Source organism: Jaculus jaculus, chromosome 12 (assembly GCF_020740685.1).
Source record: "Jaculus jaculus isolate mJacJac1 chromosome 12, mJacJac1.mat.Y.cur, whole genome shotgun sequence".
NCBI classification, from domain to species: Eukaryota; Metazoa; Chordata; class Mammalia; order Rodentia; family Dipodidae; genus Jaculus; species Jaculus jaculus.
The window spans coordinates 865,290-893,037 of NC_059113.1; the positions used below are offsets into that span (position 1 = coordinate 865,290).

Sequence of the window (27,748 nt, forward strand, 5' to 3'; positions counted from 1 at the left end):
ATTTGAGTATTTTAAAGCTTTCATTGTAGAGATCCTTCACTTCCTTGGTAAGGTTTATTCCAAGGTACTTTATTTATTCTTTTGATGCAATTGTGAATGGGAGTGATTCTCTGATTTCATCCTCTGTGTGTTTGTTGTTAGTATATAGGAAGGGTACTGATTTCTGTGTTTATTTTGTATCCTGCTACATGGCTGTAGGTGTTTATCACCTCTAACAGTTTGCTGGTAGGGCCTTAGGGCCCTTTATGTATAAAAAAACATGTCACCTGCAAACAATGATAACTTGATCTCTTCCTTTCCAATTTGTATCCTTTTTATGTGTGACTCTTGCTTTATTGCTATGGCCAAGACTTCCAGTACTATATTAAATACAAGTGGGGATAGTAGAAATCCTTGTCTTGTTCCTGATTTTAGTAGAAGAGCTTCAAGTTTTTCTCCATTTAGTGTTATGTTGCCTGGAGGTTTGTCATAGTCTTTATTATGCTGAGGTATGCTCCTTGGACTGTATTAGATCTGCCACCTGGTCTTCTAGTTTAGATATTCTGTCCTCTCCTTCATCCATTCTACTGGTGAGATTTTCTACAGTTTTTTAAATTTCACTGTGTTCTTCATTGCTATTATTTCTGACTGGTTTATTATTTCTATTTCCTTATTCATGTCTTGTATTGACCTCCTTATTTCATTAAATTGGTTTCCTGTGTCTTCTTTGATTCCTTTCATTTCCTTGAACATATTTATAATCATTCTTCTGGAATCTTTCTCAGGCATTTCCTCTAAATCAGTCTCACTGGAGGTCATTTCTGATTTATTAATACTTTCTGGTGGATTTATACTGTCTTGTTTTTTGTGTTTCTTGTATATAATGTAATGATTTTTGCATCTTAGATTAATTTAATGCTTGGATTTTCTAATTATCAACAGTATTATTAGATGCATCAATCAATTGATTTGATGTATATCTTCAGGGTAGGAGCTTAAGGTGCTAGGTGTAGCTGTTAGGACTCACAGTAACCATAAAAGTGACCCTAGGTGTTAGGTCTGCCTGCTACGAGTACTCAAGTAGGCTGAATGGAACAAAATACAAATTCTAAAATTTAAACAATGTGCGTATTCGATGAAAAACAGCACAGATTATTTATGCAAGAGTAGGTATTATGCCAACCACATCCTCTAACAAAGTCACAGTCCCTTAGGATGTGTGTTGCCCCACACCCTTAATCCTGTCAACTGGGAGGCTGAGATTTCCAGTTTGTAGAGGGTTCTAAGTCAGCTTGTGTCCAAATGAGACCCTTCCCCAACAAAGGACAGAAGAGGAAACAAGGCACTATAAATCAGGAAGCAACAAATGACAAGGCCAAAATGCTTATTTAAGAATGGTAAATCTGACCATCCATCAGATTTAACATATAATTTACCCTGATATGGAAGGTACAATTAGCACTTCTGATTCAAGCCTACATACCAGGCTTATTTGGCAGGTACTGACCTGGTGTAATCCCAATTACCTTTTGAAATGGTTTTGGTCTCAATTATGCTATGTGCCCACTTGGGTACCTCTTTGCTGTACTGTGGGCTCTGGTAGGCTGGCTGGGTAAGTGAGTTGCTGCTCTGATTGCCTGTGCCGGATGCTGTGCAGGTGAGCTCCCTTCCCCAGGCCTTTGTTGATTGCTGGCGCTTGCACTGGCAGTGGGGGAGGGGAGGCTGTGGATGGTGGCTGAAGTTCTCCCACTGATCTTCACAATCCTCTTCCTCATGAGCCACTATGTTAGTCCTTGTCATCCTTTTTCTTGAATTTGCACGGAGGCTGGTGTGAGTGGGGAATCCCCTCACCTGGCTTTTCCTGTGGGTCAAGCCGAGCCTTGCAGCTGTGGCCACACAGACCTTGTGCTACTACTGTTGGAGCCTCTTTTGCCTACTTCTGTGGTCTCTAGATGCTCTGAATCTCCTACTTCTCTACTGCAGTTCATAATTTCTTATACACCTTACTTTTTTTTTTTTTTTTTTTTTTTTGGTTTTTCGAGGTAGGGTCTCACTCTGGTCCAGGCTGACCTGGAATTAACTCTGTAGTCTCAGGGTGGCCTTGAACTCATGGCGATCCTCCTACCTCTGCCTCCCGAGTGCTGGGATTAAAGGTGTGCGCCACCACGCCCGGCTTACACCTTACTTTTTAGTAGAAGAGTGTATTTTGCTGGGTTTTTTTTTTTTTTTTTTTGGCTTTTTCTCTCTTACTCCTATGCTGCCATCTTAACCCGACACAAATACATTTTTAAATTTTATTTATTTATTTATTTGAGAGCGACAGACACAGAGAGAAAGATAGAGGGGGAGAGAGAGAGAATGGGCGCACCAGGGCTTCCAGCCTCCGCAAACAAACTCCAGACACGTGCATCTGGCTAACGTGGGACCTGAGGAACCGAGCCTCGAACCGGGGTCCTTAGGCTTCATAGGCAAGCACTTAACCGCTAAGCCATCTCTCCAGCCCACAAATACATTTTTAAAAAAATATTTTTTATTTATTTATGATAGAGAGAGAGAGAGAGAGAGAGAGGTAGATAGAGAGAGAAAGAATGGGTGCACTAGGGCTTCTAGCCACTGCAAACAAATTCCAGATACATATAGAACCATGTGCATCTGGCTTACATGGGTACTGGGAAATCAAACCTGGTTCCTTTGGCTTTGCAAGCAAGTACCTTAACTGCTAAGCCATCTCTCCAGCCCTAATTTCTTTAAAAACATGAGTAAGTTGAGGACTTTTCCATTTCCAGAAACCCCTCCTGCTCTATAGGAGTTGTGCCTCCCTTCCTTAAGTTATATCCATAATCTAATAACCTCTCTCTCTAAAAAGGCTTTTAAAATCTTGAAAGTTCATGCAGATGTAAAAATTTAAACATCTGACTTCCTTAACATGAGGTAATAGCCTTACCCAGGCTTCCACTGATAATTTAGAACATATTCACCGTGATACATTCAATGCTTACTATAGTACATGGCCAAGTTAGTAAATCAAAAAGTTAAGAATTAGCATTTCTTTGTTATTTATGTGCTTATCAACAAACAAGTGGGAAGAACTTTCAGTATAAACTTGATTATCATTTCTATCTTTAAAACTGCAAGTAAGTACTGGAGAGATAGCTTAGCAGTTAAGGTGCTTGCCTGTGAAGCCTAAGGACCCAGAATCAATTTTCTGGGTCCCATGTAAGCCAGATGATATGGTAGTACATGTGTCTGGAGTTTATTTGTGGTGGCTAGAGGCCCTGGCACGTCCATTCTCTCTCTCTAATGAAAATGAAAAACAAAAACAAAAACAAAAAACCTGCAGAAAAGTATCAGGGAATGGTTTCAGAACTGAACAGGCTGAGGTAGGAAGAAAGAGTTCAAAGCTAGCCCAGACTATAAAGACAGACCCTGGTGCACACCTTTAATCCTAGCACTCGGGAGGCAGAGGTAAGGTAGGAGGATCACCGTGAGTTCAAGGCCACCCTGAGATTACATAGTGAATTCCAAGTCAGCCTGGGCTAGAGAGAGCCTCTACCTCAGAAAAAAACAAAACAAAATAGATAAACAAAGCACAAAAGTTCTTATGCACACACACACAAATACATTTGTAACAGCTTAATAATTTATGCATCCTAGTAAAATCTTTTAATGGAATGTTTTTAAACCAAAGTATAGTTAACTACAAAGATAAAACAGGAAAAAAAAAAACTTTTGAATGGCATGTTATAATGGACTGGCAGACAATGATTATCAACTAGTACTACTTACAATAATCAGCACATGCAGCAGACTGAGAAATTAAATCCTATGCTATCTACTTGTCAGATATAAACCATCTTTAAATCCTTCTATCTGCATCCATCTTCCCACGTACTTTGCTTTTTAGAAGAAACAGCTCTTCTTTCTCCACATTCAGTAAATAGTAAAGCAACCTCAGTACAAATAGTTACAATGTTATTTTAGGAAGGTTTATTCTTCAAAATGTACTTAAAAGATGTCCAAATCTTGAGCATGATCCACCTCAATGGCTTCCTCTGTGTCCAATTTGGCTTCCCCATGTCCTTCCTGTGGTTCATCCAGAGAGGCCAAGGCCTCATTTGTGTCACTTGCAAAAGTCTCTCGGGATGTGTCATCCTCCTCTTGAAAATTCAGACTTTTAATGGCCTGTTTCATTTTTTTCCCCAATAGCTGTGTTCTTCTCTTTCTAGCAGCTTTTTTATTTTCATATTCCTTTTGATTTTCAATATAGAAAATGTCCTATAATAAAAAACATCAACTTTGACTAAAAGAAACATACACAAAAATTCTACTATTCATTAACAGTTTATACAGCAAGCCTTTTATAATCATTGTATCTACTTTCCACACCCAAAACATTATTCACATCATTATAAGCACATAGTCCTGGATATTTAAGTATAGTTCTACGGCTATATTCAAACCCCATCTGTTAGGTTAGGGCCCATGACTATTCTATCCTAACACATCAAATCTTAGTTTTCTTGGCTGTTTATAATTTAAATAAAATATAAATGGTAATACAATAAAACAGAAAGTCTTTGAAATAAAGACCAACTAACTTTGATATATCATTTTAACTGTGTGATTAAGCCAAGAACTAAGTCATGCTTTAATTTGTGAATAAGAACATGTTACTTGCACAATTAAAAAATATTTTAAGATATTGATTATTGATTGCTGTGAGTTCAAGGCCAGCCTGGAGCTACACAGTGAGTTCCAGGTCAGCCTGGGCTAGAGACCCTACTTCAAAAAAACAAATGTTGTCCCCTATCCTTCTCTTCAAATAATACTTGCAAGAGTGCCTTTATTAGGTTGGAGAGATGGCTTAGCAGTTTAAGGCATTTATCTGCAAAGCCAAAGGACCCAGGTTCTATTCCCCAGGACCCTTGTTAGCTAGCTGTACAGTGGCTGGAGGCCCCAGCACAACCATTCTCTCTCCCCCTCTTTCTCTGTCAAATAAATAAAAATAAAAAATATTTTCTTGGAAAAAAAGCCAGGCGTGGTACTACATGCCTTTAATCCCAGCACTTGGGAGGCAGAGGTTTGAGGATCGCCATGAGTTTGAGACCATCCTGAGACTACATAGTGAATTTCAGGTTGGCCTGGGCTAGAGTGAGACCCTACCTCGAAAAAAAAAATGAAAAAAATCCTTGTTACAGGGCTTTGTTGTGCACACTGTTGTGTATCTAGACTCCACTACTTGCTTATACAGTACATTATTGCCACCTCATCTCTGAATTGTGACAACCAAAAATATTCTGCGACATTGTCAAATGTCTTCTAAGGGGCAAAACCACTATGAATGAGGTAGGGTGTGCCTCCTATCACATTTTCTAAAGCACACAGAGTGTAAACCTATCTTGCTTATAAAAAAGCACTGTGGAGGCTGGAGAGATGGCTCACTGGTTAAGGTACTTGCCTGCAAAATTTGATGGCCTAGGTTTGATTCCCCAGTACCCATGGAAAGTCAGAAGCACTAAGTGTTATGTGTTTGGAATTCATTTGCAGTGTCAAGAGGCCCTAGCTCACCCACTGTCTCCTCCCCTCTCCTCCTCTCCTCTCTCCCTCCCCTCTCCTCTCTTCCCTCTCCTCCCCTCCCCCTCCTTCCTCCCTCTCTCCTTGCAAATAAACTATTCCCGGGCATGCCTATTCTCTCATTCTCTTTCTCTACTAGATTTTAAAAAATAAATGAATAAGTGGGGGAGGGAAGGGGAGGAGTTCAGACCAGCCTGGGCTGGAGTTGAGTTCCAGGTCAGTCTGCGGTACAGACACTGCCTTATAAATCCAAAACAGGCTGAGTGTGGTGGTTCACACCTTTAATCCCAGCACTTGGAAGGCAGAGGTAGGATGACTGCTGTGACTTTAAGGCCACCCTGAGACTACATAGTAAATTCTAGGTCAGCCTAGGCGAGAGTGAAACTCTACTTTGGAAAAAAAAAAAAAAAATCTAAAAGGAAACAAAAAAAAGGCAGGCTGGCTTGGGGTAGAGAAATAGGATACATATGCAAAACCCTATCAATAAAAAAGTAGAGCTTTTCTCAAGTAGTACTGTATTTATGTATGCATATGTACGTTAGCACTCACTCTTTATAGACAAGAACACTGTGGCTGAGATCAAGCAATCTAATTATGGTTTTGAATTTAGTCCGTTTCACCACATTTTGGTAATTTCTGCACGTATTTGTCTTCTTTTTAAAAATCTTTTTATTCATGATTTGCACTTGTGGGTGGGCACACCAGGGTCTCTTGCCACAACAAACTCCAGATGCATGTGCCACTTAAAAAATTTACTTTTTGAGTTAAATAATAAGGAATCAAACAAGCCAATCAAAAAATGGGCTATGGAGCTAAATAGAGAGTTCTCAAAGGAAGAAATACGAATGGCATATAAGCATCTAAAAAAATGTTCTATGTCACTAGTCATCAGGGAAATGCAGATTAAAACTACATTGAGATTCCATCTCACTCCTGTCAGATTGGCCACCATCATGAAAACAAATGATCATAAATGTTGGCGGGGATGTGGAAAAAAAGGAACCCTTCTACACTGCTAGTGGGAATGCAATCTGGTCCAGCCATTGTGGAAAACAGTGTGGAGGTTCCTAAAACAGCTAAAGATTGATCTACCATATGACCCAGCTATAGCACTCCTAGGCATATATCCAAAGGACTCATCTCATTTCCTTAGAAGTACATGTTCAACCATGTTTATTGCTGCTCAATTTATAATAGCTGGGAAATGGAACCAGCCTAGATGTCCCTCAACTGATGAGTGGATAATGAAGATGTGGCACATTTACACAATGGAGTTCTACTCAGCGGTAAAGAAAAATGAAGTTATGAACTTTGCAGAAAAATGGATGGACCTGGAAAGTATTATACTAAGTGAGGTAACCCAGGCCCAGAAAGCCAAGCACATGTTCTCCCTCATATGTAGATCCTACCTACAGATGACTGGGCTTCTGTGTGAGAGTGAAAATACTTAGTAGCAGAGGCCAGTAAGTTGAAAAGGAGACATAAAGGGAAGAGAAAGGAAGGGAGGAGGATACTTAATAGGTTGATATTACATATATGTAATTACAATGATTGTAATGGGGAGGTAATATGATGGAGAATGGAATTTCAAATGGGAAAGTGTGGGGGTGGGGAGGGAGGGAATTACCATGGGATATATTTTGTAATCATGGAAAATGTTAATAAAAATTTTTTTTAAAAATTACTTTTTGTATATCTTATTTATTTGCAAGCAAAGAGAGACAGAAAAAGAAAGGAGAGAGAGAGAGAGCGAGAGAGAGAGAGAATGGGTATGCCAGGGCCTCCAGCCACTGAACTCCAGATACATATGCCACTCTGCATATCTGGCCCTATGTGGATACTGGGGAATTAAATCTAGGCTGTCAAGCATTGCAGGCAAATGCCTTAACCACTGAGCTCTCTCTCCAGCCCAAGCGCTACTTTTTACATCTGGCTTTATGTGGGTGCTAGGGAGCTGAATTCAGTTGGCAGGCTTTGCAAGCAAGTGGCTTTTAACAGCTGAATCATCTCTCGAGCCCTGAATAACAAAAACCCAAGAAGGCATTTTTTGTGCAGGTGTACCATATGTACACACACACACACACACACACACACACACACAGGACAGAGGAAGATGTAGGATACTCTCCTCTATCACTCTTCTAGCTTCCTTGAAAGTCTCTCTCACAAAACCTGGAGCTAGGTTTTTTTTTTTTTTTTTTTTTTGAGTGGATGGGTATAAAGTCTCAAGACAATTCACAAAATCAAATTGTTTTTCTCTCTAGACAGAAAAATGGTTGTTGCAACTAAGTAGTATACTAGGCATTGGGAGATGCTTGTTAAAATAACTAGGATTTAAGCCAGGTGTGGTACACACACCTTTAGTCCCAATACTTGGGAGGCAGAAGTGGGAGGATCACCATGAGTTTGAGGCCACCCTGAGATTCATAGTGAATTCCAGGTCAGCCTGAGCTACAGTGAGATCCTATCTTGAAAAAATGAAAAAAAAAAGGGGGGATTCAGGATGATACAAAACATCATTACATGCAGAGAGACCAAGACAAACTATCCTAAAGATAAACCTTGATCTTGGCTCTGACAGAGAAAAAGGTAAAGCAAGGCTTTACAAAAGGCACAGGTTTTGCATATAAACACTGCAATAAAACAGGTTCACTGAAGGCAGCACAGATAGTGGAAACAGAAAAAAAAGAACACATTTGGGCTGAGTGGAAATCAATTTTGATATCTCTTTTTACTTAATTTTACTTTTTGAGAGTCTTGCTATATAGCCCTGGCTGGCTTGGAACGGGCTATGCAGATCAGGCCTCTTGAATGTTAGGATTATAGGTAGACATTACCATGCCCAGTTTTATGATTCATCTTTAAAAGTCAGACATGTCATTACCTTAATTTGTTCTTCACTGATACTAGGAGTGTTTTTCAAAAGATTCAGGAAAACTCCACCTGGTGTTCTTCTTCGACTACCATTCTAGAAAAAGGAATAAAAAAAAAAAAGTAAAGTCATTGTCATAAACTATTTGTGAATAGTTTATGAAATAGCAGTGCTGAAGACTGAAGCCAGGGCCTTTCTTTCCCATGCTCAGAAAATGCTCTAACACTGAGCTACATAACCAGTTCCATAGGCTTCTATGAATGACTTAAAATGACTTCCTGGTGGTAGCTGGTAATGAAATAAAACTTCAGTGATTAATGGATAATAATATATCTAGAAATAAAGCCAAATAAACATACAAATTTAGTCTATGACATAACACCAATCTCAAATCAGAAAAGATAAAATGGACTATTTAGTAATAGTGTTAAAGCTACTGTGGTGGTTCAATTCCGCCATCCCCCATAAACTTAGGTGTTCAGAATGCTAGGTTCCCAGCTGACGGAGATTTGGGAATTATCACCTCCTGGAGAGAGTGTATTGTTGGGGACAGGTGTTCTAGTCAGTTTTCCCTTGCCAGTTTGGCATACTCTCCTGTTGCTATTGTCCACCTGATGTTGGCCAGGGAGTGATGTCCACCCTCTACTCATGCCATTGTTTTCCCTGCCATCATGGAGCTTCCCCTTCGAGCCTATAAGCCAAAAGAAACCTCTTTTTTCCCACAAGTCGCTCCTGGTTGGGTGATTTCTACCAATAGTATGAACCTGACTGCAACAGTAACATGGTACTGAGGAGTGGAATTGCTGCTAGATACCTGTGTGGCTCTGTCCTTTTGAAACTGATTTTCAAGAGGAATGTGGAAAGATTTGAAACCTTGGCCTATAAGAGACACCTTGCAGTGCTGTAAGTATAGCTTGATGGACTATTCTGGTCAGAGCTGAAAGACCTAAATGCAGGAAAACTATCGACTGTGAGGGCTGGCATATGAGGGTGAGAAAAAGCTTTACTTGGACTGGACTAGCAGTTTATGTGAAAAGCTTGCTGTTATGTCCATATCCTAAGGATTGCTTTCCCTAGAAGTGACCTGGTGTGAGCAGAGGAATATGGCACAGAAAGAAAAATCTTTGGGTGAATTGCTGCCTGTTCAGCTGCAATTGAGAGATTACAACCTTTGAGATTGGGCTGACCTGCACTGGGGCAACAAGAAGTATATAGACTCTCTTAAAGGGGCCTGAGTGCTCAAGGAGCATCCTGTTCTTCCAAGTCAGATTTATTGCCCCCCCATTAAGAAATTGGCACCCTACCTGGTATTGTGGAGTGTAACAAATGCAGGAAAGAGGGCATCATTGAGCTAGCAACGTAGTCTTGTGTTTTGGAAATGGCCATGGGCAGTGTGAAGCAGGCTTACTGGAAGCCTGCATGGAGACCCCATGGGACCATGAGGATGAACCATGGGTTGCAGTGGAGGCCCAGTGAAGATGCTGGGACCACAAGATGGCTGCTGAGGAGAGCTGCTGGGCCCGGATGAAGTTTTCCAGGACTGTGAGTAGCCTAGCTGGAGGGGTGGAATTTGAACTCCATAGACTTGTTGCTAGTTAAGAATTATCAGACTAGGAGATTTGTCACTGACTAGAGTGGTTGGATTTTGGGCTACAGAGTTTGATGTTTGCCCTGTTTAAATCTTATAGTGGTTAAGTATTTCTTTGCTATGCAAAATGCCATCTTTTGCAGTGTGAATATTTATTCTGTAACATTATGGGGTTTTTGAGGGGTTCTTTGGTATTATGGCTCAGTTAAAAGATCTTGGACTATGGGGATGTATGAACATCATTGGAATTGATAAAAGCTATGGGGACATTTAAAGTTGGATGAATGCACTGCATTTTATATCGTGTATGGTTATCAATTTATGGGGATCAAGGGCAGAATGTGGTGGTTTGATTCAGTTGTCCCTCATAAATTTAGGTGTTCCGAATGCTAGGTTCTCAGCTGATGGAGATTGGGAATTATTGCCTCTTGGAGGGAGTGTACTGTTGGGGGCGGGCTTATGGGTGTTCTAGCCAGTTTCCCCTTGCCAGTGTTTGGCATGCTCTCAGGTGGGCTAATGTCTACTTGATGTTGGCCAGAGGGTGATTTCCACCCTCTGCTCATGCCATCGTTTTCCCTGCCATCATGGAGCTTCCCACTCAAGCCAAAATAAACCTCTTTTTTCCCACAAGCTGTTCATGGTTGGGTGATTTCTACTAGCAATGCGAACCTGACTGCAACAGATACTAAGTACCCATCTAAAGAAATATTAAGATTCATACCTCATGTCTTGTACCATGATATATATTTCAAATGAATCAGATTTAAATGCCATAAGCATAAGATACATACTGTAATTATAGCCTACCAAGTTTCCACAAATGACAAACTAGCAACATTACTCCATGAATAATAGATTTAGATCTGTTTAGCCTATGATGACAACCTTCTGGTCAACGGACCAATATGAAACTGTCATATATAAACTTCTCTTTAAAGACACTAATTAAATCAATTGTTGTGGGCTGGAGAGGTGGCTTAGTGAACAACGTGCTTGCTGCTTAAGTGTGAGTACCCAAGTTTGGATCCCTACCATCCATGTAAAAAGCTGGATGCTACAGCAAGTGTCTGTAGGCCCAGTTTGTGTTTAGCAAGAAGAGAGGCAGAGACAGAATTCCCCACAGCCTGCTAGACTGGTGAATAGACTGGTGAACAGTTTGAGACCCTGCCTCAAACAAGGCCAAAGGCAAGGACTGACACTTGAAAGTTGTGCTCTGACCACCCCCCCACACACACCACAGTACACATGTGCATACACAGAACTGATGGGCTGAGGGTACAGCTCAGTGGTGGACAACGTGTTTAGCATAAAACCCTATGCTCAACCTCTAACGCCTACTATCTCAAAAAAAAAAAAAAAACCAAAAGAACAACAAAAAAAGGAGCCTCTTTTATACAACACAGTAAATATATAGACATATATCCAATATATGAAAGAAAAGTACAGAAATAGTATATAGCACGTTAACATTTGTTGAAAAGTGTGAAAAACAGGGTGTGACAGCGCATGCCTTTAATCCCAGCACTTGGGAGGCAGAGGAAGGAGGACTGCCAAATTCGAGGGCACCCTAAGATTACATAGTGAATTCCAGGTCAGCCTGGGCTAGGGTGAAACCCTACCCTGAGAAAAAGAAAGAGTCTGAAAGAAACCTGAATAGTTAAGAGGATGGGAATGGAAACAGATAAACTTTTACTACATATGTTTGATTGTGGGTGGGGTGTGAGGCAGGGTCTCTCTCTAGCCCAGGCTAGCTAAGAATCTCCTGGCTATTTCGTATGTAACTGGAACAGTAAACATGCAACAAAAATCCCTACTGTATAACTTGTTAAAAAAATATTTTATTTTTATTTATTTATTTACTTGACAGAGAGAGAGTGGGCGAGACAAAGAGAGAGAATGGGCATGTCAGGGCCTCCAGCCACTGCAAACGAACTCCAGATGCATCCGCCCCATTGTGCATCTGGCTAATGTGGGTCCTGGGGAATGAAACCTGGGTCCTTTGGCTTTGCAGGCAAACACCTTAACTACTAAGCCATCCCTCCAGCCCTGTATAACTTTTTTTTTTAAGTAGAAAGTTGTATGGATACATCGTATGTTAAAAACATGTAACTTGGGGGGGGGGAGGTATTACCATGGGATGTTTTTTATAATTATGGAAATGTTAATAAAAATTGTGAAAATAAAAAAAAATGTAACTTAAAAAAATTATTTGTTTGAGCCAGGCGTGGTGGCACACGCCTTTAATCCCAGCACTCTGGAGGCAGAGGTAGGAGGACTGCCATGAGTTCAAGGCCATCCTGAGATGACAGAGTGAATTCCAGGTCAGCCTGGACCAGAGTGAGACCCTACCTCGAAAAACAAAAACAAAAAAAATAATATATATATATATATATATATATATATTTGTTTGAGGGAGAGAAAGAGGCAGACAGAAAGTGAGAGAATCAGCATGCCAGGGGCTCCAGCCACTGCAAATGAACTCCAGATGCATGTGCCACCATATGCATCTTTACATGGGTACCAGGGAATTGAACCTGGGTCCTTTGGTGTCTTAATAAGCCATTTCTCCAGCCCCATAGAACTCTTTCTTTCTTTCTCTCTCTCTCTTTCTTCTCTCTCGCTCTTTCTTTGGTTTTTTGAGGAAGGGTTTCACTCTAGCTCAGGATGACCTGGAATTCACTATGTAGTCTCAGGGTGGCCTTGAACTCATGACAATCTTCCTACTGCTGGGATTAAAGGCATGCACAAAACTCTTTTCTTATTTTAAATTTTATTTATTTTATTAATTTTAGGGGGGGGCAGATAGACAACAGGTGCACGAGAGGCTTCAGTACTGCAAACGAACTCCAGATGCATGCACCACCACGTGCATTTGCCTTACGTGGGTCCTGAGGATCTGAACCTGGGTTCTTTGGCTTTGCAGGCAAGCACCTTAACTGTTAAGCTACCTCTCTAGCCCCCTATATAACTCTTTATGCAGAGCTAGGGAATGAGCCCAGACCCTTGCCTATGGTAGGCATTGCACTCTACAACTGAGCTACAAAGCCCCTCTATTAACCTTTTTTTGTTTTTTTGGTTTTTCGAGGTAGGGTCTCACTCTGGCTCAGGCTGACCTGGAATTCACTATGTAGTCTCAGGGTGGCCTTGAACTCATGGTGATCCTCCTACCTCTGCCTCCCGAGTGCTGGGATTAAAGGCGTGCGCCACCACGCCCGGCTCTATTAACCATTTTTAAGAGTACAGTTCCTTAGAAATAACTTGTTGACTTTGTTGCAAAACAGATCTCCAGAATTTTTTTTTAATTAATTAATTTATTTATTTGAGAGCAACAGACACAGAGAGAAAGACAGATAGAGGGAGAGAGAGAGAATGGGCGCGCCAGGGCTTCCAGCCTCTGCAAACGAACTCCAGACACGTGCGCCCCCTTGTGCATCTGGCTAACGTGGGACCTGGGGAAGCGAGCCTCGAACCGGGGTCCTTAGGCTTCACAGGCAAGCGCTTAACCGCTAAGCCATCTCTCCAGCCCGTTCTCCAGAATTTTTAAAAGAACTCCACTTTAAAATAAATAATTCTGGCAGGCATGATGGCACACGCTTTTAATCCCAGCACTTGGGAAGCAGAGGTAGGAGGATCGCCGTGAGTTCGAGGCCACCCTTAGACTACACAGTGAATTCCAGGTCAGCCTAGACTAGAGTGAAACCCTACCTCAAAAAAACCATAAATAAATAAATAAATCCCCTTTTCCTCCTACCTTCTAGTCCCTGGTACTCTTAATTTTAACTATGCAAATTTATTTATTATCAAACTGAATTTTTTAAATACAAAAATCAGTGAATATACATTTTTTGCAAACAATTGGAAATGCACCCTACAACAGCTACAGCTATACCCCTGTATTAACCTTTTTTTTTTTTCCAGAGACAAAGAGGCAGAAAGAGAGCGAACAGACACACCAGGGCTTTTCAGCCACTGTGAACAGACTCCAGATGCATGCTGTGTGCATGTGTGACATTGCTAGCTTGTGTCACTGTGCATCTGGTTATGTGGGACCTAGAGATCTATACATGCATTCTTAGACTTCGCAGGAAAACACCTTAACCAGAAAGCCATCTCTCCAGCCCTATTAGCCACTTTAAGTGTGCAGTTCATTAGACATAAGTTACTGGGCTAGAGATAGCTATGCAGTTAGGTGCTTGCCTGTGAAGCCTAAGGACCCCAGCTCTAGGGTCAATACCCCAGGACCCATGTAGGCTTGATGTACACAAAGTGGCGTATGTATCTGGAGTTCATTCGCAGTGGCTGGAGGATCTGGTGCACCCATTTTCTCTCTCTCTATCTGCCTCTTTCTCTGTCATTCTCAAATAACTTTTTTTTTTTTTTTTTTGGTTTTTTGAGGTAGAGTCTCACTCTAGCCCAGGCTAATCTGGAATTCTCTATGGAGTCTCAGGGTGTCCTTGAACTCATGGCAATCCTCCTACCTTTGCCCTCTAAAACTTTTAAAAGAACTCCCCTTTAAAATAAATAATTTTTTTCCCTCCTTCCTTCTAGTCTCTGGTACTCTTAAATTTTAACTATGTAAATTTGTTCATTATTCAAACTGAAAATTTTAATTATAAAAATCAGTGAACATACATTTTTGCAAATTTTTGAACCTCAGAACATTAGTAAGTTTAAGCTCATAACAGGGGGAAAAAAAAAGGAGCAAAGACATATTAAGAAAAATTATAGGCTAGAGAGATGGCTTACCAGTTTAGGCACTTACCCGCAAAGCCTAAGGCCCCAGGTTTGATTCCCCAGTACCACATAAGCCAGATGCACAAGGTGGCACATGCATTTGGAATTCATTTGAGGGAGACCCTGGTGTGCCCATTCTCTCTCTCAAATAAGTATTAAAAAAAAAAACAACAACCAATTTCAGGCAGAGAGATGGCTCAGTGGTTAAAGATGCTTGCTTGCAAAGCCTGCCAATCTGGGCTCAATTACCCAGTAACAACATAAAATCAGATGCACAAGCTACTGCATACACCTGGAGTCCATTTGCAATGGTAGGAGGATCTGGCACACCTATAATTACTCTTTGTGTCTCTCAAATAAACATTTTTTTAAAAAAGATAATCTCAAACTGGGCAATGCATGCCTTTAATCTCAGCACTCAGGAGGCAGAGGTTAAGAGGACTGCCATGAGTTCAAGGCCAATCTGAGACTACATAATGAATTCCAGGTCAGCCTGGGTTAGGAGATCCTACCTCAAAAAACAAATACAAACAAAATAAAAGATACTCTACTCATTTTGGCATATAAAATCTCTAGGTTTTTATAAGACATTGACTTTTTTCCATCTCAGATAGGTAATGTGTTAGTACTATAATGAGGTTTGAGGGCACACATATGCTTATGAATCATAAATGCCACATATACCTATGTACATATAGTATTGTACACATATACATTAACTTTTTTATATTTTTTATTTATTAGAGAGAGAGAAAGAGGGAGAGAATGGGTGCTCCAGGGCCTCTAGCCACTGCAAATGAACTCCAGACACATGCGCCACCTTGTGCATCTGGCTTACATGGGTCCTGATGAATCAAACCTGGGTCCTTAGGCTTTGCAGACAAACACCTTAACTGCTATGCAATCTCTCCAGCCCAGCTTTTTTTGTTGTTGTTGTTGTTTGAACAAAATTTCTCACATATCCCAGACTGGTTTGGAATTCTACATGCAGCAAGGATGGTTTTGAATCTCTCATCTTCTTGCTTCGTCCCACCACATGGAGGGATTACATGCATCACTATACCCAGCTTATGTGGGCAAACATCCTACCAGCTGAGCTTCATCTTCAGCCATAGACTTCTTGAGACAGTTTCAGTAGGCCCATGCTGTGCCAACCACTTCTTAATGACAATGTTTTCTTCTCCTCATCCTCACACTGCCATATGATCTACTTCTTTCCCAAAGGATATTATTTTCTACTATATTTGAAATTATGTATTTTTTCTCATGGCATGGGCTTATTATGGAGTCCTGTCTGGCCTGAAATTTGCTCACTATGAAGACCAGCCCAGCCCTGAGCTTAGGCCAATTCTCCTACCTCTGCTAATGGAATGCTGAGATTACAGGCATGTGTCAGCAAGCCTGGACTTATACTTTTATAAACTGTCTTCTCCACCTAAGTACAATGTAAGTTCCTTGTTCTAGAACACTGCCTGGCTGGCACAACATACAGGCCTTCAATAACTACTCAAGAAAGAATTTATCAGAAGTGAGTTTGAATTTGCATCTTCTTAACATTTTGTAGACTAGCAACAGCTGACCAGAATTCATGTTCAAGTATATGAACAACAAGTATCTTTACAGTGATGAGGGAGACCAGTGTACTCAAGATTATTGCATCACATTTTGTTTCCAAGTTCAATTCTTTTTTCTTCAATCCCACAACATGTTACCTATTCCTGATGCTGGAATTGTAAGTATGAATGACCATGCTCAGCTCTAACTGTGCTTTATAACCTAAGTGTAAAGTATTTTCTGTTGGTGTTGTTTTGAGGAGGGGTATCCTCTGAGGTCCAGGACTAGCCTTGAACCCATGCCTCTGCTTTCTAAGGGTTGGGATTTCAGGTGTGAGTTACCAAGTCTGCCTGAAAATTCTAAATTTAGCGCTCCCACCCCCATATTGAGGGTTGAACCCATGGCCTCATATTGTGATGAAAAATGAAAAACTAGACATTTTTAAACTAAAGCCCAATTCTGATCACTTTCCTGTTTACACCTCAGCTGCTGCCATAGTCACTGTGTATCTGTCTGCTACTATGTCCACCCATACTAAAGATAACATGACTCTAGGGCTTGCTCCACATACATATATGTCCTGCTTATGTTATTTAAAAAAGTCACACAGCTCCCTCCCCTCCTTTGCAAGCTTGCTAGCTGCATAAGGTTCCATAAGTGGCCCCTGTCTCTAAGTTCTGAAAACTGTCTATAAAAACATAATGACCCAAACTCAGGAATAAAAGAACTTTGGAGCACAAGCTTCAAACCCACCTGTGTGATAATAAAATTCTTGACTTCTCCAATCTTCTTTTGAGTTATGCTTGGTTTTCTCAAGACTGGAACTCAAGTTTCTACAACCATGTATGCTAGGCAAGCATTCTTTACACTGAGCTATATCGCAAACTCAAGATTTTTGGGTTTTGCTCCCACACCTGCTTTTTTTGGGGGGAGGGAGTGTCAAGAATGTAATGTATGAATTAGGTTAGAAAAATGGTTCAGTGGTTAAAGGTGGCTTACTTGCAAAACCTGGTGGCCCAAGTTCAACACTCTAATACCCAAATAAAGCCAGATGAACAAAATGACATATACATCTACATCTGGAGTTTGTTTGCAATGGAAAGAGGCCCTGGCACATCCAAAATCTCACTCTGCTCGTAAATTAATTAATTAAAAAGACTGTGGAAGCCAGATATGGTGGTACACACCTTTGATCCCAGCACTCAGGAGGCAGAGGTAAGAGGATTGCATGAGTTCCACGCTACCTGAGACTACATAGTGAAATTCCAGGTCAGCCTGGATTAGATGAAGACCTACCTCAAAAAAAAAAAAAAAAAAAGTAATAATATGTTCATAATAATGGAGGAAATGATGATGACATCAAAATAGACCGAGAGGGGGATGGGATATAATGGAGAGTGGAGTTGTAAAGGGGAAAGTGGAGGGAGGGAATTATCGTGGTCTATTGTCAATAATTATGGAAGTTGTGAATAATAAAATATACATATATATAAATATACATATAAGAGAAAAGAATGTGGGCTAGAGAGATGGCTTAGTGGTTAAGCCACTTGCCTATGAAGCCAAAGGACCCAGGTTTGATTCCCAGTACCCAAGAGGTGATGCATCTGGAGTACATATGCAGTGGCTGGAGACCCTGGGGTGCCCATTCTCTATCTGCCTCTTCCTCCCTCTCTCAAATAAATAAACAAAATATTTAAAAAAATAAATAAAATAAAAGAATGAAACTGCTGGGTGTAATGACGCACGCCTTTAATCCCAGCACTCAGGAGGCTGAGGTGGGAGGATTGCTGGGAGTTCAAGGCCACCTGAGACTCCACAGTGACTTCCAGGTCAGCCTGGGCTAGAGCGAGACCCCACCTCGAAAACAAACAAACAAAAAGAAAGTGTGAATTAAATGAATCCAACATAACACTTCTTTTCATCAGAAATTTTCATCATAAATCATAATTAAGCTCAGATACCAAAATATCTCCTCTAATCCCTAAAACAGAATTTTCATTTTATACCTGAGAAGACTAAGTGCCTAAGGAGCCAAATAATGTAGCCAAATATCAATTAGTAAAGTTATACTCTAAGTCCCACATTCTTGAAATTTGTGCTTTCAAGTCTTTCCAGACAGTTGTCTTAAAATTTGAGCTCTGGGTGGGCATGATAGCACATGCTTATAATTTCAGCACCCAGAAGGTTGAAACAGGATAGCAAGTTTGAGGACAGTCTGGGTATGTACACAGTGAGACCCTATTATCAAAAGTGAGGTGTTCTGGGCTGGAGAGATGGCTTAGCGGTTAAGCGCTTGCCTGTGAAGCCTAAGGACCCCGGTTCAAGGCTCAGTTCCCCAGGTCCCACGTTAGCCAGATGCACAAGGGGGCGCACGCGTCTGGAGTTCGTTTGCAGAGGCTGGAAGCCCTGGCGCGCCCATTCTCTCTCTCTCCCCCTCTATCTGTCTTTCTCTCTGTGTCTGTCGCTCTCAAATAAATAAGTAAAAACTTTAAAAAAAAAAAGTGAGGTGTTCTGTGTCTGTCGCTCTCAAATAAATAAAAATTAAAAAAATAAAAAAAAGTGAGGTGTGTGGGGCTGGAGGGATGGCTTAGCAGTTAAGACGTTTGTCTGCAAAGCCAAAGGACCCAGGTTCGATTCCCCAGGACCCACGTTAGCCAGATGCACAAGGGGGAACACACGTCGAGTAGGTCTGCAGTGGCTGGAGGCCTTAGCATGCCCATCCTCTCTCTCTTCCTCCCTCTTTCTCCGTCAAATAAAATATATTAAAAAAGAAAGTGAAAGCCGGGTGTGGTGGCACACGCCTTTAATCCCAGCACTCGGGAGGCAGAGGTAGGAGGATTGCTGTGAGTTTGAGGCCACCCTGAGACTCCATAGTGAATTCCAGGTCAGCCTGGGCTAGAGTGAGACCCTACCTCGAAAACCAAAAAAAAAAAAAAAAAGTGAGGAGTGTGCCAAGTGGAAGAGGTCCAAACAGGCAAGCTCACTTTGTTAAAAGGGCACATGATAAACAATATAAAACCAGAAACAGTGAAGCAGCCTTACCATTATAAAAAGACCACCATTCTGTTCAACTTCCGCAGTTTCCATCAGAAGTTCAATTGCCTTTTTGTTCCCAATTATCTTCACTACCCGGGCTATCAGATCTTTCTTTGGTTCCTGTAACCTAATAAGAAACAAACAGAGTAAAATTCACCTTAATATCTCCAATGTAGTCCTCAACTAAAATGAAAATCCCTGGGCTGGAGAGATGGCTTGGCAGTTAAGCGCTTGCCTATGAAGCCTAAGGACCCCGGTTCGAGGCTCGGTTCCCCAGGTCCCATGTTAGCCAGATGCACCAGGGGGCGCACGTGTCTGGAGTTCGTTTGCAGAGGCTGGAAGCCCTGGCGCGCCCATTCTCTCTTTCTCCCTCTATCTGTCTTTCTCTCTGTGTCTGTCGCTCTCAAATAAATAAATAAAAATTAAAAAAAAAAAATTTAAAATGAAAATCCCATCTTCAATAATTAGCCTTGGAATTACTGACATGTATGCATCCTCATCTTTAGTACCACAAGGAGACACAGTAACCCCAAGCTTCTGTTGCAAGTCTTGTACTACAGCTTGCTTTATGTCTTACTGGATTATGACAGACCTCAAAATACATATGCACATGCAATAAGGCGACTGAAGCCAAGCCTAAATGCAAAGGAGCCAAGTATATTCCTGTAAAACAAAGTATAATTTCAGTTATTATACCTAAAAATTAGCTTCCTATTATTTATAAACTGTTTATGACAATTACAATCACCACAATCCCAAGGACCTTACCTGCAATTTCTTTCAACAATGTCCTGAGTTGGACACTTATTTTCACCTTATTCAGAGATTTAAAAAATTAGGACATGGTGGTGAAAGCCTTTAATCCTAGCACTTGGGAGGCAGAAGCAGGATTGCTGTGAGTTTGAGGATAGCCTGGAACTACAGAGTTGCAGGTCAGCCTGGTCTAGAGTGAGACCCTGCCTCCAAAACCAAACAAGAAAACATAGGAAGGGGCTGGAGAGATGGCTCAGTGGTTAAGAGCACTTCCTACATAAGCAAGCAGAGGGCCAGAGGGGGCCTGATTCACCAGAACCAACTATCTGTGAGAGGCCGCACACAATTATATCACATTTCTGCTGGAAGAGGAGACAGGAAAATTGCTGGGCTTAAACCACCAAAATCTCCAGAATCTAATCCCAGTACTCTGGAGGTAGAGGTAGGAGGATTGCTGTGAGTTTTAGGCCACCCTGAGACTACATAGTGAATTCCACGTCAGCCTGGGCTAGAGTAAGACTCTACCTCGGGGAAAAAAAATCTCCAGAATCACTAAAGAGACTGTACCTCAAGGAGATAAGCAGAAGGGGTACACTCAATATCTTCTCTGGCCTCCATGCATGCATGGGGTACCACTTCTGCACACACAAGTGCATACACCACCCACCAATACTACACCTACCTCACACTACAACCCCCTTAGAAAAAAACATCATAGGGAGCTACTCTTCGAATGGGGTTGGAGGTCACACTTCTGAGATGAAGGAAAATTAATAAATAGAAAGAAGCCTTAGCCAGGTGTGGTGGCATACACCTTTAATCCCAGCACTAGGGAGGCAGAGGTAGGAGGATTGCTGTGCGTTTGAGGCTACCCTGAGAGTACATAGTGAATTCCAGGTTAGCTGGGCTGCAGTGAAACCTACCTTGAAAAACAAAAAAAAAAAAAAAAAGAAAGAAAGAAGCTTTATCACTTCCTAATAAAACCTGGTCATCTGTGCTGCTTCTCACAGGTGAAGATTACTGTGGAAAGAACATCTGACTAGGACCAAAGCCTAGCTACAGGTCTGATACTAATTAAACTGGCAACCTTATATAAGTCACCTAACCATTGGGCCTATGTTTCATCTGCAAAGTGATGGCTTTGGATTATAAACCCAACATTCCTTCTCAGAATTGAAGTTCCAAACTTTCTCACTATTTAAAAAAGTCTAGTACAATGATTGAGATGGGGAGGTAATATGATGAAGAATGGAATTTCAAAGGGGAAAGTGCAAGGGGGGGGGAAGTATTACCATGGGATATTTTTTATAATTATGGAAAATGTTAATAAAAAAAGTCTAACACTAGTATTATGATAGGCTTGACTGAAAAGTAAATACCTGTTTTCCTATCAGCCATGTTACTATTGAGCCATATTTGTGACTGATGACTCAAGAGTCAAAGAAAAGCTAATCACAATTAGAACTTGTGAAAAATCATAAACTGTCAATTTACCATTCACCAACTAATTTTTTTTAAATTTTTGTTTAGTTGAGAGCAACAGGCAGAGAGAGAAAGAGGCAGAGAGAGAGCGCGCGCGTGTACACGCGCATGAGCACACACACCAGGGCCTCCAGCCACTGCAAACGAAGTCCAGATGCATGCGCCCCCTTGTGCATGTGGCTAACGTGGGTCCTGGGGAATCAAGCCTTGAACCGGGGTCCTTAGGCTTCACAGACAAGCACTTAACCACTAAGCCATCTCTCCCGTCCTCACCAACTAATTTTATTCCTACTACTACTCAAAAGAAATGAAGATATATGTTCAAAGATCTCTATGTATACACCATTAACAGTACTTTCATTAACAGTGTGTGTGTATGTGTAAAAGCTGGTGGTAAGCCGGGCGTGGTGGCGCACGCCTTTAATCCCAGCACTCGGGAGGCAGAGGTAGGAGGATTGCCATGAGTTCGAGGCCACCCTGAGACTCCATAGTGAATTCCAGGTCAGCCTGGGCTACAGTGAGACCCTACCTTGAAAAACCAAAAAAAAAAAAAAATGCTGGTGGTGGTACACACCTTTAACCCAAGCACTGGGGAGGCAGAGGTAAAAGGATCACTGTGAGTTGGAGGCCACCCTGAGACTCATAGTGAATTCCAGGTCAGCCTGAGCTACAGTGAGACCCTACCTCAGAAAACAAACAAACAAACTATATATATTTGGTTTTTCGAGGCAGGGTCTCACTCTAGCCCAAGGTGACCTGAAATTCACTCAGTAGCCTCAGACTGGCCTTGAACTCTCAGCAATCCTCCTATCTGTGCCTCCCAAACGCTGGGATTAAAGGTGTGCACAACTACACCTGACTTAACAGTATTCTTTTTTTTTTTTTCCCTGAGGTAGGGTCTCACTCTAGCCCAGGCTGACCTGGAATTCACTCTGTATTTTCAGGGTATTCTTGAACTCACAGCAATCCTCCTACCTCTGCCTCCCGAGTGCTGGGATTAAAGGCATGTGCCATCACGCCCAGTTTAACAGTATTTTTAATGGGCAAATATAGATCCTCCATCCAATCTGAATCTATTTCTAAACATAAAAAAAGAATTTGAAAAAAAAAATGAATTTGAGAACTGGAGAGAAGGCTCAGGGGCTAAAAGTGTTTGTTTGCAAAGCCTGCTGGCTTAGGTTTAATTCACCAGCCCACCTACATATAAAAGAATTGTCATTTATTTGAGCACAAGTATGCACATGCATGCAGTCACAAAAATAAACAAACAGGCTGGAGAGATGGCTAAGTGGGCAAGGCACTTCGTGGCTTTTTTTGTTTGTTTGTTTGTTTTGAGGTAGGGTCTCACTCTAGCTCAGGCTGACCTGGAATTCACTATGTAGTCTCAGAGTGGTCTCAAACTCACAGTAATCCTCCTACCTCTGCCTCCTAAGTGCCCGGTTTAAGGGCATGTGCCACCACACCTGGCTGGCTAAGGCACTTTCGTGCTAAGCCTGTCAACCTGAGTTTAATTCCCCAGCTATCCACATAAAGCCAGATAGGCATGCATTTGCATTAACAAGATACCCTGGCATGTCCTACACACACATCCACACATGAAAAAGAGAGAGCTGTAGGTGTAAAACACCAACATATGTGAAACTTTACATTCTTGCCCTAGTACCTAAAAAACAAATCTAGTATTCCTGCTATAACATGTATCAACCCCCAAAACACTTCAGTAAAATAAAAGATTTTCTAAGAGACTGTTGATTACAGTGGCTGGAGGCTTTGACATGCCAATTCTCGTCCGTTCTCTCTTATATACATATAAAAGCCAGTCTGTTGGGCTTGCCTCAAAAAAAAAAAAAAAGGTAAAAGTGAGCAGGGTATGGTGGCCCACACCTTTAATCACAGTAGCGGTAGGAGGGTCACTGTGAGTTTGAAGTCAGACAGGAGTGGCACAGTTCGAGGTCAGTCTGAACTAGAATGTGTGCCCTTGCCTCAGAAAAATGAAAACAAAAATAAAAAGGAAGAGCTGGAGGGACTGCTTAGCAGCTAAAGCACTTGATTGCAAAGCCAAAGGACCTAGGACCCATGTAATAAAGATGCCCAAGTGATGCATGTATCTAGAGTTTGTTTGCAGGGGCTGGAGGTCCTGGCGTGCCCATTCTCTATCTGCCTCTCTCTGCTTCTTTCTCTTTCTCTCAAATAAATAAAAATATTTAAAAATAAAATGGAAAATGGGTGTCTATTATTGTATGTAAATGATAGTTAGTTATTTTTTGTTTGTTTGTTGACGTAGGGTTTCACTCTAGCCCAGGCTAACCAGGAATTCACTATGTAATCTCAGGGTGGCCTCGAACTTATGGCGATCCTCCTATCCCGGCCTCTCAAGTTCTGGGATTAAAGGCATGCACACCACACCCGGCTTAGTTATCCTTAAAAAGACAAAAAAAAGTAAGTCCCATGATAATTCCTTAAGTTAAAAAAATAAATCTCGGAGCTGGAGAGATGGCTCAGTGGTTAAGGTGCTTGCCTGAAAAACCTAAAGACCCAGGTTCCATTCCCCAGTACCCACATAAAGCCAGATTCACAAGGTGGCACATGCATCTGGAGTTCATTTGCAGTGGCTAAAGGCCATGGTGTGCCCACTCCCTATTTGCGCGACCCTTCCTCCCTCCCTCCCTCCCTCTCTCTCTCAAATAAAAAAGGAGCAGAGTATGTTGGCGTACTCCTGTAATCCTAACAATCAGAGGCTAAGGTAGGAGGAATGCTCTGAGTTCATGACTAACCTGGGTTACAGAGTGAGTTCTAGGTTAGCCTGGGCTAGATAAGACCTAGGCATGCTTGCACGTGCACACACACAAAGGAATGTATTTGGCCTCTATTTTATTTCCTGTAAATAGAAGATCTGTGGTTAAGTGCTAGCTCATTTGAAGGTCAAATTTACATACTCACCTGAAAGAAATTTCATCAGCTACTTTCTCTTGAGAATCTTCTTCTGTGATCTCATATCGACCTTTATAGTTCATTTCCAGTCTGTCTCCTAGTCTATCTTTGACAGGGCGTTTCCGTTTGAGATGCCCTTGTCCATTTGCTTCTTCCTTTGACATTAGTTTTTTGTCACCATGCATATAATCATCTAGCTCTTTGTCTAATTCTTTTGTACACTCTTGATACTCCCTCTTAAGTTTCTTGGCGAGCAGATAGTTGTAGGTCTCAGATTGTCTGCTTTTGTCAATATTGCCCTCCATGCCCAAGATGCCAAGCTCAGTGGCCACTGCATCTTGGTTTTGTTCCTGCAGCACAGCACCCCATATGTTGTTCACTTTCTTTCCTCCAGCAACAGCCAGTTTTGGAATGCTCTGGCCAAACTGAAAAGGCTCTGGTTTGGGAGGGTTAAGACACTTCTGCCGTTTGCGTTTCCAAAGAGAGCCGTCTTCATCTGAATCAGAAAAACTCTCTTCACTTGAATCCACACTTTGAACAGTCCGATAATGTGAAACTGGTGGACATGCTGCTGCGGTACTCTGCAACGCTCTCACAGCACTATCCCCTCCTAGTACTTTCTGCGAGTGAAAGAAGGTACAGTCAATTCTATAAAACATTGATTCTACCTACCATGGACAACTTTAAAAGATTGCATGGGCATGGTAGCACAATACACACTCTAATTCTAGTGAGAGAAGGGGGGAGTGGAGAGGAGGAAAGGAAGGAGGAATGGATAGACAGATTCAGAGATTCAAACGGATCCTTTGGAAGCAGAACTACCTCCAAAGATAACTGAAACCAATCCAATCTCTACTGTAGCATCACTGAGTTCTGAAAGACTACCACAGAATGTGTGACAATGAAATGTCATACGCAATAATTTTTTTCAATAATTGCTATTGGAGTAAAGACAGAATTTGTTATCTTTCTAAAGATACCTGCTTTCCATCAGTATACATCAACTTCCTTCAGTATACATCAACTCCCTTAATACAGTTCTGTGACTATACTCCTGCTAGATAAGACAGGAGCTCCTAAGGGGAGGAATCTCTGAAATAATACATTTAACTCAAAGATCTCAGGGCTGGAGAGATGGCTCAGCAGTTAAGGCACTTGCCTGCAAAACCTAATAATCTGTGTTCAATTCTCCAGTACCCATATGATGCCAGATTTACAGTGGCACATGCATTTGGAGTCATTTGCAGTGGCTGGAGACCCTGGCACACCCATTCTAAGTCATCTATCTCCTTGGCTCTTCATGCATGGATTGAAGTGCATCACACTTAGTGGAGAACACGCTCCTTATGCAAGCATTAAGACCAGAGTATGGCTATGCCCAGAATCCACATTAAGTGCTGGGTAAGTGTGGGGACCCACCTATGGTTCCAGTGTTCAGGAGGTAGAGATGGGATTCATCAGTAGGGCAAACCGGCTAACTGGACTAGCCCAGTTATAAAGCTCTAGGTTTAAATGACAGATCCTGCTTCTGCAAATAAAGTAGTATGATCAAGGAAGACACCTAATGTTAACCTATAGCCACCACAATACCTGCATATATGTGTGCTCCCATACATATGAACATGTACACACACATACACATTTAAAGAACACACATACATGTACTATGTAATGACCAGAGTAGTTGGCCTACTCATCACCTCAAACAATTATCGTTTCTTTGTGGTCAAACATTGAAAATCCCGTATTCCACCTATTTTGAAATGTACATTATTGTTAACTCGTCTCCCTACTGTACAACAAAACATCTGAATCCGTTCCTCCTACCTGTAACTTCCTACTATGGCTTTACTTTTTTAATATACTTTATTTATTTAATTGAGAGAGAGAGAGATGGATGATGGGCAGGCCAGGGCCTCCAGCCATTGCAAATGAACTTCAGACACCTACGCCACTTTGTGCATCTGGCTTATAAGTGGGTACTGGGGAATCAAACCTGGATCCTTTGGCATCGCAGCAAGCACTTTAATTGCTAAGCCATCTCTCCAGCCTCCTAGGGCTTTACTTTTTTCATTAAACCAAGCATTTATTAAATTCCTGATCCATGCTAAAAATGAGAGTGGGGTGAACTGACTTGGTAAAGTCTTCGGGTTTTCCAGTAGTAAGGCAGGTAACACTGGCTGGGCCCTACCGTGCAAAGCGTTGTACATCATATCCTTACAGCTATTAGTGGTACCATGCCAACTCTACACACCTGGCAGCCAAGCAATGAGGCTAGCCCGCCGCCGTTGAGATCTTGGCGGCGCCAGGATTTGAGTGCAGGCAGCATGGCAACAAAGCCCTCTCAAAGTGGTGGTTTCAGGGATGTCAACCACCCCCCACTTAGAATACACTGGGAAGCTCCGTGGAGAGGCGATGCTCCCCGGGTAATCCCGGCCCACCCCGGAGGCTGAGCCAGGGCGGCGGCGCGGACGCCAGCCCAGGCTACGAAGCGAGACGCTGTCCACAAAGCTGGGACGCTACAAGAAAGCTTGTGGCCACCGCACGACCAGCTAAGTGAGGCGGGAGTACGAAGAGAACCAGGCCCCTGGGCTCGGTCTCCCAGTCGTCTGCACCGCAAGCAGCCCCAGGCCTTTGCTCCCAGGCTCTGCGTTTCAGGCAAAGCCTCCCCTCGGGGACTGCAGCTTCCGAGAGCCAGCAGCGGCGCTCCCGGGGCGCGCGACAGGCCACGCCGGCTCCCCGCGCCCCCGCCCGCGTCCTCGCGCTCACCGGAACCTGCAGCGGCCTATCGCTGGGTACCACCGTCATGTCGGAATCCGAGTCGGAAAGCTGCCCGTCTTCCATATCGCCAGCTTCCAGCGCCATCTTCTCGGGGCGGCGCGGGGGAGGCGAGCACTTCCGGGCCAGAAGAGCGCTTCCGGTCACGAGGCCGGAAGGCCCTGCGGGCTGCGCGCTGGCGTCCGCGGTGCTCTCAGTCATGGGACCCGGAAACGTTGCCGGGGCAAAAGTGCGGAACCGAGCTCCGTGCTCTGGCAGCGCTTGCCTCCAGTTTTGTCCTTGCGCACTTCAGTATGTGCACAGATAGCGGAGCTCTGAAATTTCTCCCTGGACTGCTCATGCATCCCTGCATGCTGCGGACATGCCTGTTGTTCCTCCACCTCGGGTCTCTGTGCTCAGGTTTCCCAAATTCTCCTCCTAATAATATGGCCCCAGTTCTTGGCAAGGCAAACAAGGCCCTGTAG

At 42.3% G+C, this 27,748-nt stretch overlaps 1 protein-coding gene across 1 annotated transcript; it reads right to left on the reverse strand.

Moving 5' to 3' along the window:
* Positions 1 to 3,616: 3,616 nt before the first annotated feature.
* On the reverse strand, positions 3,617 to 27,413 carry Phax (phosphorylated adaptor for RNA export). Its single transcript, XM_045131934.1, has 5 exons — positions 27,276 to 27,413; positions 24,516 to 25,126; positions 19,347 to 19,467; positions 8,438 to 8,521; positions 3,617 to 4,254 (listed from the first exon to the last, which is right to left on the reverse strand). Exons 1-5 carry the CDS (start codon positions 27,369 to 27,371, stop codon positions 3,985 to 3,987), a joined length of 1,182 nt encoding a protein of 393 aa, XP_044987869.1. The 5' UTR covers positions 27,372 to 27,413; the 3' UTR covers positions 3,617 to 3,984.
* Positions 27,414 to 27,748: the final 335 nt, after the last annotated feature.

What these genes read in the sequence shown, in the direction of transcription:
- Phax (XM_045131934.1), bottom strand. Translation starts at nt 27,371, where the DNA reads ATGGCGCTGGAAGCTGGCGATATGGAAGACGGGCAGCTTTCCGACTCG. An exon ending in GCTGATGAAATTTCTTTCAG is followed by an intron (nt 19,468 to 24,515) that starts GTGAGTATGTAA and finishes GTTTCTTATTAG; the next exon opens with GTTACAGGAACCAAAGAAAG. An exon ending in ATGGTGGTCTTTTTATAATG is followed by an intron (nt 8,522 to 19,346) that starts GTAAGGCTGCTT and finishes TCCTTTTTCTAG; the next exon opens with AATGGTAGTCGAAGAAGAAC.